This window comes from Epinephelus moara, chromosome 18 (assembly GCF_006386435.1).
Source record: "Epinephelus moara isolate mb chromosome 18, YSFRI_EMoa_1.0, whole genome shotgun sequence".
Classification (NCBI taxonomy): Eukaryota; Metazoa; Chordata; class Actinopteri; order Perciformes; family Serranidae; genus Epinephelus; species Epinephelus moara.
In genome coordinates, this window is record NC_065523.1 from 11,343,079 (window position 1) to 11,357,197 (window position 14,119).

The 14,119-nt window shown below is 40.7% G+C and overlaps 2 protein-coding genes across 2 annotated transcripts; both read left to right on the forward strand.

The window, feature by feature from the left end:
• The first annotated feature begins 287 nt into the window (after positions 1-287).
• LOC126404818 (ectonucleotide pyrophosphatase/phosphodiesterase family member 7-like) lies at positions 288-5,360 on the forward strand. The gene is made up of 6 exons (XM_050068154.1): positions 288-604; positions 1,035-1,180; positions 1,531-2,160; positions 3,710-3,944; positions 4,823-4,946; positions 5,252-5,360. The coding sequence occupies exons 1-6, from the start codon at positions 370-372 to the stop codon at positions 5,307-5,309; spliced, it is 1,428 nt and encodes a 475-aa protein (XP_049924111.1). The 5' UTR covers positions 288-369; the 3' UTR covers positions 5,310-5,360.
• A 2,217-nt stretch (positions 5,361-7,577) lies between these two features.
• cbx2 (chromobox homolog 2 (Drosophila Pc class)) lies at positions 7,578-14,081 on the forward strand. Its single transcript, XM_050068153.1, has 5 exons — positions 7,578-7,677; positions 7,766-7,809; positions 9,849-9,914; positions 10,261-10,330; positions 10,407-14,081. The coding sequence occupies exons 1-5, from the start codon at positions 7,606-7,608 to the stop codon at positions 11,760-11,762; spliced, it is 1,608 nt and encodes a 535-aa protein (XP_049924110.1). The 5' UTR covers positions 7,578-7,605; the 3' UTR covers positions 11,763-14,081.
• The last annotated feature ends 38 nt before the right edge of the window (positions 14,082-14,119 follow it).

Genomic DNA, 14,119 nt, shown 5'->3' on the forward strand with positions numbered 1-14,119 from the left:
GACGGGCAGGCAGGCAAACAGAAAGACAGCATCAACAAGCGAGTTAGGGGGAAACAAACAGCCATGATGCCTGGAGAGATTAATCTGCTTTACTGCCAGTCCTCAAGAGCAAAACAGGGGGGGCGAAATTCACTGTGAACACAAGTCCCAGTCGTAAAATTGACTCATAAACATCATCAGGCCGCATGCAGAAAGTGCTGAGATAAAGTGTGTCCAATCTATGAGATAAGATAGGTTGGTGAAACTTTGCTCAGGAGCTGTTGGCCACAGAAACCTCAGGTGGGATGCCAAGAGGTAGATCCTCTTGTAAATGAGAGTGTTAGCTGGAGGATAGAGTCAGTAAAGATTAGAGAAGTGCCTGTGTTCGCCATGCTGTGGACTGCAAGTCTTTGCCTCCTCTGGGCCTCGTCCATCCTCGGAGCCCCGGCAAACAAACAGAGACAGAAGGTGCTGCTGATCTCCTTCGATGGATTCCGGTGGGATTACGACCGTGATGTGGACACACCGAACCTCGACAAAATGGCCAAGGATGGAGTCAAAGCCCTGTATGTCACACCTCCTTACCTCACTATCACCAGTCCTACACACTTCACCCTCTTGACAGGTAAAGTGTTTCATTTTCTACAACAGTGCTTCCAGTTGGCAGGGGATCTGCATATCATGGCGGAATAGGAAACCGCTCTGAGTTTACTTTGCTAGGATTGAAAAAAAAAGCCACAGGAAAAAGGAATTAGTTGTAATTGAATGTCCCAGGGTCCAACAGCTTTTATAGCTGAGTAAGATAATTATGCTTGGATGACTGAGGGAAGAATTCTCTGCTCCCTTTCTTATTTTGACTCTCAAATCATCAGTGCCAGCTAAAAGAAATTTAACTTCCTTGAAATTAAATTCCTCTAATCTCCGAAGTTGGTCATAAGACCTTGTCCAAAAGCGTCATGCCACTCAGCCCGTTAAGTTGATAGAATTTTTAATGTGAATGTGTCACGCTATGAATAATGAGTGCAAGCAGACTTGACAGTGATTCTCTTCTGTAGGCCGCTACATTGAGAATCACGGGGTAATCCACAACATGTGGTTCAACATCACCAGCACCGAGAAGAAGCCTTACTATCAGACTCAGTTTGTGAATGAGTGGTGGGACAATGGCACTCTGCCTATCTGGATCACAGCGCAGAGACAGGTCTGTGCAGCACAATTTCCGTCTTATCACTGTGAGAGACTGTTTTGCAGTTTACAGCACTAGAAACCATTTCTCTTGACAAAACACCTTTGAAGGGCTGCTGAATAATTTCAGGTAAATCACCGCAGTTATACTGCAAATTATTTGGCAGGTATAGATGTTAACTGCATGCAAATGACATCTGCTGCCTAAAAGGTTCAGCTGTAGGTTTCAGAAAATTAATGAAATCCAGAAACTACTGTTTTGGTTTCCATGTACAGTATGTGCAGATCAGTTCTCAGCATGCTTGAATACAGTCAAGAACATGTATATGTGTGTGATCTTACTGTGTCGTTTTCCTACCCTTCCAGGGCCTAAAAGCTGGCTCTCTTCACTTTCCTGGCACAGCTTCCAGTTACCAGGGACAGGTTGCTATGGTGCGGGAAGTGGAGCCACTGCTTTACAACTACAAAAACGAGACCGCTTGGCGAGAGAATGCATACAAGGTGATGGACTGGTTCAGAGACCAGGATCTGGACTTTGTATCCCTGTACTTTGGTGAGCCGGATGGCACAGGCCACAGATATGGACCTGATTCCCCAGAGCGTCGGGAGATGGTCAAGCAAGTGGACCGGACGGTGGGTTATATTCGACACTCAGCTGAGCAACACGGGCTGACTGACCGCCTTAACATCATCATTACAGCAGACCACGGCATGACCACGGTGTACCGAAACGGTCTGGTGGAGGAGATCACCCTGTCCAAGATCCCGGGCTTCTCGTTCCGTGACCTGTCCTTTCACCTGGTGGATTTTGGCCCTTCTGGGATGCTGTTGCCGAAGCCAGGCAAACTGGAGAAGGTTTACAATGCCTTGAAGGGCGCCCATCCACACCTCCATGTGTTCAAGAAGGAGGAGATGCCAGAGCGCCTCCACTTCGCCAAAAATGATCGCATCCTCCCCATCATTTTATGGGCCGACCCTGGATATGTAATCAATGGGGTGCGTTGACAGATAGAGTCAAGTTTTCTTTTTCTAACTTTCATACTCAATAATTGGTTGTTTGAGGCCTGTGAGGCCGCAGGCAAGCATTTTGCAGAAATACAACTGTTCAATGTTAATCAATCACTAAGAGGCAGCATTAATGATGAGACGTGTCAAACCATACGTTTTTTTCTGATATCACTGACTTGGGTTTAGCCAAAAATGCAACAAGCTGGAAAGTTAACAGCCATAGAGAGATGTGCAGCAGCAGTTTTCTGCCCACTGCATGTCCTATTGATTTACCCTTTAAAGTGAACAGTTACCTCAGGTTGCCATTTGTGCCCATCAACTTGCCAAGCTGCTGAGTGTAGCTTTAAAGCAGCAGCATGCGAAAACATTACTTTAACTACTACTAAGAGCAAAAGCTGCCACAACAGTTACTTTTCACGCTGTGATGGTATTGGTGCTAAGAGCAGTCACTAATGATTATGCTATTACACCATTAAGTGGTTATAAAGGAATAAAATGAAAGGGCACTGATATACTGAGGCAGCAAAATAGCCAGATAAACAGTGTTTATGTGCCACCCAGTCTATTCAAGAAATGTCCTCAGGTGTTGACGACAGAAATACTTCCATTACCAGTAGCATTTTGCTCACAGGAAATGGTGAAACTGGACTCTTTTTAACCACAAACAAGGAGTTAAATTCTAATCTTAGTACATTACAATTTCAATCAAGTGGAGCTGCACATACTCAGGATAATCCAGGCCTGTCTGATCACATGTAGTGCTCTCAAATGCTTCATGCAGCTATTCATGCCTTAAAATTCAAAATTAGTGTTTTCGTTTGACTCCAACTCACTTAGTCACTCCACTGAGCGCTAACTTTGCATCTAAATGTGTCACTCAGTACTGAGAAGCGACAAATCATAAATTCATTTCAAGAGTACACAACTGAAATCATAAAATGTCTTCAAATGCTGATATGAAGAAAATAATCAGTGCTGTGAATCCACTGATCAAACCTGTTATCTAAAGTCTATAGGTTACGACTGGCCATGAAATTTACTGTATTATCTGAAACTCTTTTCTCTCCTTTATGGCCACTTAAGCTCCTCTTTGTTTGATCTCAGAGAAGGATAAGCATGTTGAGGCTGTTACATAATTGCTGAGATAAGTGGCTATTAAGCATAGTGATATCACACTTATCACATTTTGTTGGTGATAAACAAAATACATACTCTGAAATTACCAAAGAAATTATGTCCTATGAGTATTTAATGAAAATGGAAATTTTAGAGACGGATTAAAATTCTCATTTAGCCACTTTCATTGGTTGTTAGAAGTCACAAAAATGTGGGCCTTCATTCTACAGTATGGTAACGGCTCTTTCACTTGGGCAATACCTCCCTCTGCTGACTAGATATGAGTAAGCCAAGATGTGACAACTCTGTTGCTGATAAGGTCCTGGTACTAAAATCACTGGCTTATAAAAGTTACAGTCTAATTGAATCTAACAAACTGGGTCATGCATGTAACGTTATCCATCCCTCTGTGTCCTTGCAGTACTTTCCGGTTCAGTTCAACAAGGGTGAGCACGGCTATGACAACCACGAGATGGACATGAAGCCCTTCTTCAGGGCAGTGGGTCCAGCATTTCACAAGAACCTGGAGGTGGGGCCCTTTGAGACGGTGAACATCTACCCCTTGATGTGTCATATCCTGGGCATCCAGCCTGAGGTCAACGATGGCCACCTTAATGCCACCAAACACATGCTGGTTACGAGCGCTACCACTCAGGGTGAGTGAGTCTCTCCCCGTGGCCTCAAAAGTGTGTCGCTCCAACACCTGCTCCTTCATTACTAGGCCATTCATCCATCATTTCCGGCTTCACATATGTCCAAATCAGACGTAGAGCTACTGTAGGTTAAAACAAAAAAGAAGATTTGGCATTGGTCATAGTAACTTTGAAAAGAGAGTGTAAGAAAGGTTGTCTAAAGTGTCTGGTGTTAAATGATTAACGGACAATGCTGCCAATATTTTATGTTTCTTACTGCCACAAAAATACCAAAAACAACAATATGTTTGTTTGTCTCAAAATTTTATGACTTTCCTTCCTTGTCTGTCAAATTCAGCCAAAAACCCATTGGTTTCTACTGAAACAAAAAAAAAATCTTTAAAAAATGTATGGTGTCATTTTTGTACTTTTTAGCAAACATTCCTCAAACTGAAAGCAGTTGTGGTGTTGTTGGGGACTATTTCCAGCAGTGGATTAATCCACACTTAGGGCTATTGTGTGCATTTCTGACAGCACTGACTGTGCAACAATAATAATTTTGTGCCTGGGCAACACGATTAAGAAGTTATAGGACAGAATGTAAAAGTTGTTAAAGCGCCACCATGTGGTTGGTTGATGCAACTTAGTGCCTGCAGAGCCAGTATTCTGGTTGCCTTAGGTTTTGCTGTTTTGCAAAACCAGATACTTTTAGGGGGAAAGCAAAATAGTAAAAAAAATAACGCTGTGGTCCTTCATAAATATACTACATATATACAGCTATTTAATATAAGCACAAAATACCAGTAGTACGCAGCATCAGTCTAGAATTAACAGTACCAACTCTTCAAAACGCATACTTGAACTGTGAAAGTGTTCTCTCCATATGTTCTGTTTTGTTTCAGGTGGAGATATGAATTTCCTGCAAAATGTCTTCATTGGACTGACTGCAGTGGCTGGATCTCTTGTTGTAATTTTTATAGTAATGACATCCCACAAAATACTCTACAACAAACGCAAAAATAAAAGGTAATCACAAAGTCCCCAGGTTTGTCCCCTGTAGTGTTGGGTTTGTGATATTGATATTAATGTCAGAATATGGCTACTGCATTCAAAATAATTTTACATGTTTTAAATTAATTCTATTCTAATCATTACATTAGATTAGACATTATTTAAATTAGGACTATCTTTTAAAATCAAGATCAACAAAAGAAGTGGAAAAAACACAGTATGATCACATTATTTTGATAACATTCAGCCAAAAGTTCATAAACAATATTGTTTAGCTCTCAGCTGTACCCCCCAATGAATTTCTTTTTCCTGTGTTTCAGATCAGGAAATCCAGAACATCCTCCAGAAAAAGAAAAGACAAAACAAACTTCGCTCTGATGATCTTACACATACACACACAAAAACTTTCTGCTGCAGCCTGACATTGACAACCAGCTGCCTGTGGACAGTCCTGGATGATTCTCTTTCATCCCATGAGCGAAAATAAACTGTGAATTACACAAGAGTTGTTGCATGTCCATTTTGTAAATTATGATTTGATTATGATCAAACTTATAAAATAACTTTTCAGATAAATGTGTGTTATTTTGATGACTATTTAGATGAAACTTCTGATGCAGTGTATGAGTTAACAAGGTTTATATGTAGGCTGAAGACTATTATTCTCTGTTTGATTCACAATGTGTTGTAGTTAGATGTTTGACTTTACTTATGAGGTTGACTTAAACCTGTTCAGCACTGTTAATTGCCTTGAATGAAAGCATTTGAGGCCATGATGGACCAAATGTATCTAACTATCTGTAAAGGTGAATCAGATTCATTGAGGCATAGAGTAAAATGGGACAAATAAGGTTTTACATCTTGGGCTCTTTAAATATTAGCAGACAGTCACCGAACATGTTATTGCATTGTTACTACAAATATGCTTTGCATAAAACAGCCATTTTATTGGTCTGAAATAACTGGTATGGGCAGAGCAAAGAAATAAATTAAAAAAAAACAAAAAACCATTGATCCTGTAATTACAAGGTGAGCCATATGGCAGATTGATTTTCTCATATTGGTAATTAGAACAGGGATAGGATGGCAATAAAGTTGGACAATCATTCTGTAATGAGTAGCCACAGGTTTCAATAATGATTTAATGATTGATCTGATAAGTGGATTCAAAATACAAACAAACGTGACTGTCCCATTTAACGGAGTGAGGTAATTTAGGAGCTGTCGATGTGTTTGAAAGTCCAGTTTCTAAATTATTTTACTTGTTAACATGTTTTCTTTGTAGACGTGTAGCAGAGAACTATAACAAGTTATAAAAGCAATACTCAATGTAGTCTTTCCAGTTTTAGTAGGTTTTCTTGGTAATCTGCCAAAAAGTGCCCCATTTACCTGACTTCACCCTAATTTCATGATGTAAAAGACGCTTTAATTATTAAAAAAAACCCCGACCAAATAGACTAAAACAGGAAGGCAGCATGAAGAGAATACGGCGTAAAGCAATAAAACGAATGTGAAATACTTTACACATAAACGATGCGTTTTAGGATGTAATTACAGAAGCAACAGTAAATTGTTTAATCACGTCAATGCCTCTACTTCCAATTACAATAAGTGAACGCTTTTCGATCAGAGGACGGTGGCTGCCAAGGCACATATTTAAGCAACAATATTCTCAGTTGCCCGCCTCTCTTCGCGTAAGAGTGTCAAGTTAAGCACAGAAGCTCACAACTTCCGGTTAAGACCTTCAAATACAATGCTTGGAGGCTTTGTGTGCATTGTATCTCCGTCAAACTAAAAAAAAACCCAACAACACACAGTACTAAAAATACTTAATTGTAAAGTTTCTGTGAGGTAATGTCACTTTTGTATTGCATGTTTTGTTGTCATTTTTCATTAAGGTGATAGTGCAGATGTGACAATGAGACATTGTATGTGTGGATGGTTTGACCAATGCATGCAAATTTGCATCTTATAGCCAAACAATTAAAAATCTTGACCAATTTCCTTTCATTAACTGACCATTTAAATGTACTAAACATTATGAATAATTAGCCTGTATGATAGATCTACAAAATACAGCAAGCTTTATTTACTTTAAAGATCATTTTAAACAACTTACCTAAAAATGTTAACATTACTACACCCACATTAATAAAAACATTTAAATTAACTTACTATTTAAAACCAAAAACAAGTGACATTACTGAAGTAACTTGCACTAAAATATTTATACACGTTTTAAAAAATTTTTAGGGGGCATTTTTAACATCTGGACTGGGACAACAGATAAAACTCTCACTCATTTATAATTATTACTTCAAAACAGAATCAAAAATTAGAAACAGCTTTATTGCCAAGTAGGTTTTCATATACAAGGCATATCCTACTCTTAATAAATGATAATCGTGTGTGATTAAATATACCAATCCATCACTTTAAAACAAAAAAACACTAATAAACAGACCTGCATTTGCATTAATAAGTTATTAGACTGTACAGACCATTGACAGTATTTGTATGTGTATCTTTATATTGTCTGTCGGCGCTTTAACTGAGAAGACCTTTATTTTGAAGGCCACACTGTGAACATCCGTCCTGGCCGCGCGTAATTCCGGTGAGCTGGACGCGCCTCTTGTCTTTTGATAAAGGGCTCTTACTCGGGGTGAAGGCAGACATGGAGGAGCTGAGCGCCGTGGGAGAGCAGGTTTTTGATGCGGAATGCATTTTAAACAAACGCCTGAGAAAGGTGAGAGCTGAGAAACATTTTCACTTTTATCCGCGTTGTTTCCCAGCGCCTGTTTACAAACCTTCTCCTGCTCTCGGTCTGCTTTCAGGGAAAGTTGGAGTTTCTGGTGAAGTGGAGGGGATGGTCATCCAAGTAAGTACAAGTGGTGCTCTGCTCAGCCCGAAACAATGAAAACAACAACAACGTGTCGCTTGTTGCTTTCAGTAAAACTGTAAGATCAAACCTTGAATTTTTTTGTCAAACCACCCAGTCGGAACAACAACACCGACGCGACATCACCACATTTAGTCTCCGATCGCAGTTTATTCAAATACAGCTCTCAAATTCTGCCTTTACATTTGCTTTCTTTTGTTCATGACACCTCAAATTTAGGAAGTTAGCGGAAAGCCAAAGTAAATACTTTTTTAGCCTACATCAGTTTTATCTTTACCATACCGATATTTATTCACATAAATGTGATGTTTCAATCATTTTATTTCTGACTTTAAACAAGTTATTTATGTGTGACCGAGCAGTCAGTCATATTTACATGGACTATTTCAATTGATATTTGATTTATAACTATTTTATATAATATTAGATTTGTTGCAGAACACCAAATGCTACAGTTATTTTGCTCTGGTTTTAATCTGCATTTATGTTGCTGCTTGTAAGGCTCCACTCTGTCTTCATTTCTTGTCACTTGCCCTTTCTGTTCTCTCCACATTGTTGCTGTAATCCACCATCAATGCACACTGTTGCCTGCCAGCTCCATGGCTTTCTGTTAGAACCACATCCTTTGTGTGTGTGTGTGTGTGTGTGTGTGTGTGTGTGTGTGTGTGTGTAGGGAAAGGGTGGGGGTTGATTATTTCAGTGGTGACTGCTGATCAGAATAGGCTATTCAACAACAAGTGATGAGGAGAAAGGTCATTACAAATGCATGTAGTTCAGATCACTTCAAGACTAAACACAATGTGATCTGTTTTCAGTTTGTTGCTGCAGCTAAGCAAGTTTTTTTTGCTCCTAAATTTGTACAAATTATCAAATGATTAGACACTCACAATGCAGCTCATTAGGCTCTCAGGAAGGAAGCTATCAGCTTCTTTGATTTTCAAATCTAGAAAAAAACTTTATTACAGCTTAAACAAAGCAAAAATTGACACTTGACTAATTTAGCGATTTTAGAAAAGCACTGGACCATGTGACAGTGTCCAGGTGCTATAATGAACCAAGTGAAAAACAAGGTTATTTTTGCTATCTAAAGCACACTTCATGCTGTGCCATCACAAGCACAACAAAGTCGATATTTTCATCACTTCCCATAAATGCCTGAACACCTATGACCTAAAAATGTTCTTCCTTCCTGGTGTGTTCATGTTTTTCTACAGAGATGAACTGTCTGGTTTTCACCACGCTCATGCTCACTGTGAGAAACGCAAACCTGAATTTGATTTAGTAGGTGTGGGAGGCAAGTTGTGAAGTACCTTCTGTCACTGAAAAAGCCAAACTTTCCCAGAAATTCCCCTCATATTTCTGCAGCAGCCCCAGAAAATGTATCAAATTCTCTGCTTTTCCCTTTTCTCCCTTCACATCCTCTCTTTAGCCCTGGCAAATTGATCCTTCTATTTCACTTCAAGGAATTCAAAACCTGCCCACTTTCTCACCTCAGCACAGCTGGCCAGACACTGCTTTAAATGGGTGTGCTAGTCAAATCATCTGTTTCAGAAAGGAAAGAAAAAAATTGAAGACGCAGCCCTTCAAAATCACTGTTGGAAATGATTCCAGACGCTGTTACGCAATCTGTTGTTTTCAGTCAAGTAACAACATTGGTCCAGCTCATGTATACTGCATGTCAAGCTTTCCACTAATATGTCTGGTTGGTGGTTAAAGTAGAGTGTACAGATCTGTGGACACAAGCATAATAGACTTTCAGTTCTTGACCTGTTGTGAGCTAACATGAAAGGTTTTCTGAGCCAGTAGTTTGTCTCAGATAACACACAGATTGCCTCTGGTAAGTTCACGGCTGCTGGAGCACAAGGGTCCTCGGTTTCTGAATGAACAAAGTGTTGGATGTTTTCTCAATTTGCTGTCCTTGCTGAGGCTGCAGGGTTTGAATCTTGCTGGGCCACCTTGCTTAAATATTTTGACTAATACTTGTGATGTGTGACGCTCTTCATGTCTTTTTATTTCAGACACAACAGCTGGGAGCCCCAAGAAAACATCCTGGACCCAAGACTGTTGGCTGCATTCAACAAGAAGTCAGTGTCCTTATCAAGAGTGGTCCATCCTATATCTTTAAAATTGTCTTTGGAGAACCCAAACACACGCAAAGCGACTTGTGCAATCTTAATTTTTTTAAAGCATTTTTCAGACCTAACTAATACATGCTAGATGTAGCTATACTCATAGTTACATTGTATATTGCATTTTTTTTAATATAAATTGGCTGTCATACTGCTAATCTACTTCATGTTTTAATCATATTCAACAATGAAAAACAACTTATAATTTTGTCACAATTTTTTGAGATAATGTGGAGCTGTAGCATTAGTTGTGGAATACTCAGTAATCCCTCATTAATGTTTTTGTTTTTCTGTTTTATAGAGAGCAAGAGAAAGAACTTCTGATGCGTAAGAAAGGGAAAAGGCCAAGAGGGCGACCACGGAAAATTCTAGTAAGTACAATTATAAGTAGACCGTTATTCATTATCGTCTTAGTACAAAGTATCTAATATTTGCTCTTTCATCTAGGAAAATGTGCCTGAAGCTCCAAAGTCCAGCAGCTCTTCATCTGGCTCATCATCATCATCTTCTGATTCCTCCTCCTCGTGCTCCTCCTCTTCATCCTCGTCAGACGACGACGATGACGACGACGGCCACGCTAAAAATGCAAACCCGGGTGTCAGAACACGAGACCTTCATCCTGTCCCTCAGAAGAAGGCACAGATTGTCGTTGCAAAACAGGAGCCCCCAAAGAAGCGAAGCAGGAAACCTACGTCTCCTGACGCGAAGGAATTTCAACAGAACAAGGGCCCTCGCAAAATCCTGAAGGCGTCCAAAGATACTGATCTCCCGGGAGCGATCAAGAAGCCGGTTCACCCAGCGAGCTTCACCTTCATGGGTTTTCATCGGGGCTCGGGTAGGGATGCAGTAGCTGGTCAGAACAGGAGCTCTCTGACCCAGGGTGGGGCTGTTAAAAACTCCATGAGCTCCATGGGATCTGGCAGGTCAGTCCAACCTGCCTCCCTCTCCCTGAACAAATCCAGCCAGAGCAGGAATGTCACTGAGGGTAAACTGTCCATCTCCAGTATGAGCAGTGGGACAAGTCTGGATTTGAAAGCAGCTGCTAGTAAATCAAAAGGGGTAGCAGCGTTGAATTTGAATACATCCAAACACCTCATTCAAGGAACCACTCAGCATACACTAAGCTCCCCCAATGGACAAAAGAAACCCCAGGCCCCTGTGTCAACACTGCAGCGAATACCCAATACTAAGGCAGTGGCTTCCTTACCATCTAAAAATGCCTCCTCCAATCAAGGTTCTGCCCCTCAGCCGCTCAACCTTCAGAACAAACTGGTGCAAAGCAATGATGGTCCTGGAAATGGCACCACTCCAGCATCAGGCCTGAGAAACGCAACAAACCCAGCAAGGAAAACTACTGTCTCACAAAATCAGGAGTATAATCCTCCCAAGAGTCCAGCGACCCCTGGGAGACTTCAGGCCCGCAAGAGCCAGCCTGGAGCAGATAAGGTCAAGGAGGCGACTGAAATCCAGACCCCCAGAGTCCAGGGCAGGCTGGAGAAGGGCTGTGTGCAAAAATCCTCCACAGAGGTCCAAAGCCAGCAAGAGAGATCGGCCTCCAAAGATGGCAAGAAAGCCAAAATGAATGACATGAGTACAGGTGAGGAGGAGAGCAGCTCAGACTCTGACCAGGATTCTTCCTACGCTGGACAAGATGGCTCGGTAGCGGTCCAGAACCAGGACTGGAAGCCCACGCGCAGTCTGATCGAACACGTGTTTGTAACAGATGTCACTGCTAATCTTGTTACTGTCACAGTCAAAGAGTCACCAACCAGTGTGGGCTTCTTCAGCATTCGCAACTACTGACAGGACTCCAGACACTGCAAACCAGATGGGCTTTGAAGCAAGCAGTGGTTTCGAGTTCTGAAGGATTTGGATAAACCTTTGGCTGAAAAATTCCTGAGGAATGCGTCAGGGATCAGAGGTTAACTTGCGCTTCGTCTTCTTTTAGTAAGAGACCAGTTTTAGGTTAAAAAAGATCTGAACGTCAGTTATTGATTGTGATTATTTATTTGCTCATGTCTACAAATTGTGCAAGAAATGGCAGTGGAGGTCCACAGAGGTGCAAGAGGCTGCGTTTTGGTTTTGCCTGATGATCTGAAAGGAACAAATCTTATTTCACTGAGTCCAAAATTGCATCATTCCCTCTCTGGAGAAAAAATACTTTTTCATCTTTAACTATCAAGATAAAACTAATGTTCCACGTAGGTTGGTGAATCTATGTGAAATGTAATCATTCATACACTGATTCATGTTGATCTCTTCTGTGTTTCTCTGTTGATGAGATCTGTTATAACTTACAACGTTAATAAGAGGAAAGTCTTACTGAAGAAATGATGAAAGGGTAGGCATGAGCAGGTGTAGCTTTTCTTATGGGTAGCAGACATTTAGTTCATAATGTGTCAGTGTTGTGAATCCATATCACTCCATAGCTAAGGTAAACCAGTGTTTAATTCTTAGTATAGTATTGTTTATTTTTTTTAACATTTCATAAGTTAGCTACCTCTTTATTTTCCACGTTTGCTGCATATGTATATTCATCTCTCGTGGGAGAGAAAAACTTGTCCCTCCAGGGTATACCATTGTGTCTATAATTGTTTTTATATAGCTCTAAATGTATTCAACTCTCATGCTGTATAGACTTTTGTAAGGACCAGCGACCAGCTCCAGCAGCAGACAACAGCTTCATTTCTGTGTCATGAAAAACTCCCATCAGTACAGCCTCTGAGTTCCGCCCGGTGTTGAACTGTGCGCTTCATTATCGCCTCAAAAAGAAGGTTCATTCCACAGTGCAGCCAGTTTATCAACAGAGTTTTCCAAACGGGCTGAAGCATGTGGGGAGTCAGATACAGTATCTCTGTTCCTCCCCGGTGTTCAGATAAGACTCAGCCTGAGGTTTGCTCTTCTGCCTCTGCATCAGTTCTGTCCTTCATTCACCAGCAGCTCTAATCTTCTCAGACTTGTAATTAATATGGACAAAAACCAGAGAATAAGTGCTTGTGTTGACATGGCAGGACGTTCATGGACAGTACACCTGACGATGCTTCTCTCTCAGTCTGTCAGAGCTTCATATGAGCCTTTGAAGGCAACTGCTTTGAAACCACTCTGGGAAAGGTTGGGTGTGGACAAAGCTTGGCAATAAACTGCTCAGCATTGTTTGTCGCTGACCACAAAACGCCAGATGTCGTCGTGTCTGTTGCTACTGGTCTGCTAATGTCGTGGACTGAAATACCAGATTTGTTTTTTTGTTTTGTTTTTTCCCTTGCAGCTGCAGACGTCTCACTTCACCTGCCTGCATGGGTTCAGGAGCTGTAGGCCCGGCCTCCCAGAAAAAGAAAAAAAAAAGATCTTTATCTGATGTAACGGAAAAGAAACCACAACAATGTGCGCTACTTTCTGCTCCCTTGAGAGGAGTTCAGCAACAAAGCACTTCGACTGAACTCTTCTGTCTAATCCTGCTCTGCAGACTGTGCCTTTCTTTCTCTCAAAGACTAAACACAAAGGCATTACCCCAAAGATAGCTAGAATTTCAGGTTGTTCAATAAAGGAGGACCCCTAGAGCATAGCACGGAGACTGGACCATTTTCATGTCCGTGTTGTTTTGAAATGGAAGACTTATCACAAATGTATGGAACAGACACATATTTGATGCCTTACTGAAACAGTAGATCAAAGTTATTGAAGTAGTTTCCATTCAGAACCAACTGAAAACAAAAGGGGTGAACTCTCATATTACAGGTGAAAACTATTAGTGCAGCATTTGCTGTCTTCTTGGCAGTATAGCTCCAGCATATATTTCTTTCAAACTCAAAGATGCATCAGACAGTAAGTAAAGTTTAGTCTAGGTGCTATCAGAATGCCATTTATCATGTTAGGGGGAATGCAAGGTGTTTCTATGAAAATGTTTTTTATTGTATCAGCTTTTCTTAATTAACGAAAAGAACAAACTTGATATAAACATGTTTCCAGTTGTGGTCCTTATTTAGATCTACTAACCATCTCAGTGGAATTTTGTTCTCTTTACAATCTATTTATTTCAAATCAAGAACTTTTCAGGGTAGGACAGTGTCGTCAATCCACGTATTGTGCCACTTGTCAAATTGACTAATAAATGGTACAACCTTATGTATGACTTGTTTGATTTTATTAAGCAAAAGTGCCAA

Excerpts from the sequence above, each read along its gene's own strand:
- LOC126404818 (XM_050068154.1), top strand. The coding sequence starts at position 370 with ATGCTGTGGACTGCAAGTCTTTGCCTCCTCTGGGCCTCGTCCATCCTC. Across the intron at positions 1,181-1,530 it reads GGATCACAGCGCAGAGACAG|GGCCTAAAAGCTGGCTCTCT; the intron begins GTCTGTGCAGCA and ends CTACCCTTCCAG. Across the intron at positions 3,945-4,822 it reads TACGAGCGCTACCACTCAGG|GTGGAGATATGAATTTCCTG; the intron begins GTGAGTGAGTCT and ends GTTTTGTTTCAG.
- cbx2 (XM_050068153.1), top strand. The coding sequence starts at position 7,606 with ATGGAGGAGCTGAGCGCCGTGGGAGAGCAGGTTTTTGATGCGGAATGC. Across the intron at positions 7,678-7,765 it reads TAAACAAACGCCTGAGAAAG|GGAAAGTTGGAGTTTCTGGT; the intron begins GTGAGAGCTGAG and ends GTCTGCTTTCAG. Across the intron at positions 7,810-9,848 it reads TGGAGGGGATGGTCATCCAA|ACACAACAGCTGGGAGCCCC; the intron begins GTAAGTACAAGT and ends TTTTTATTTCAG.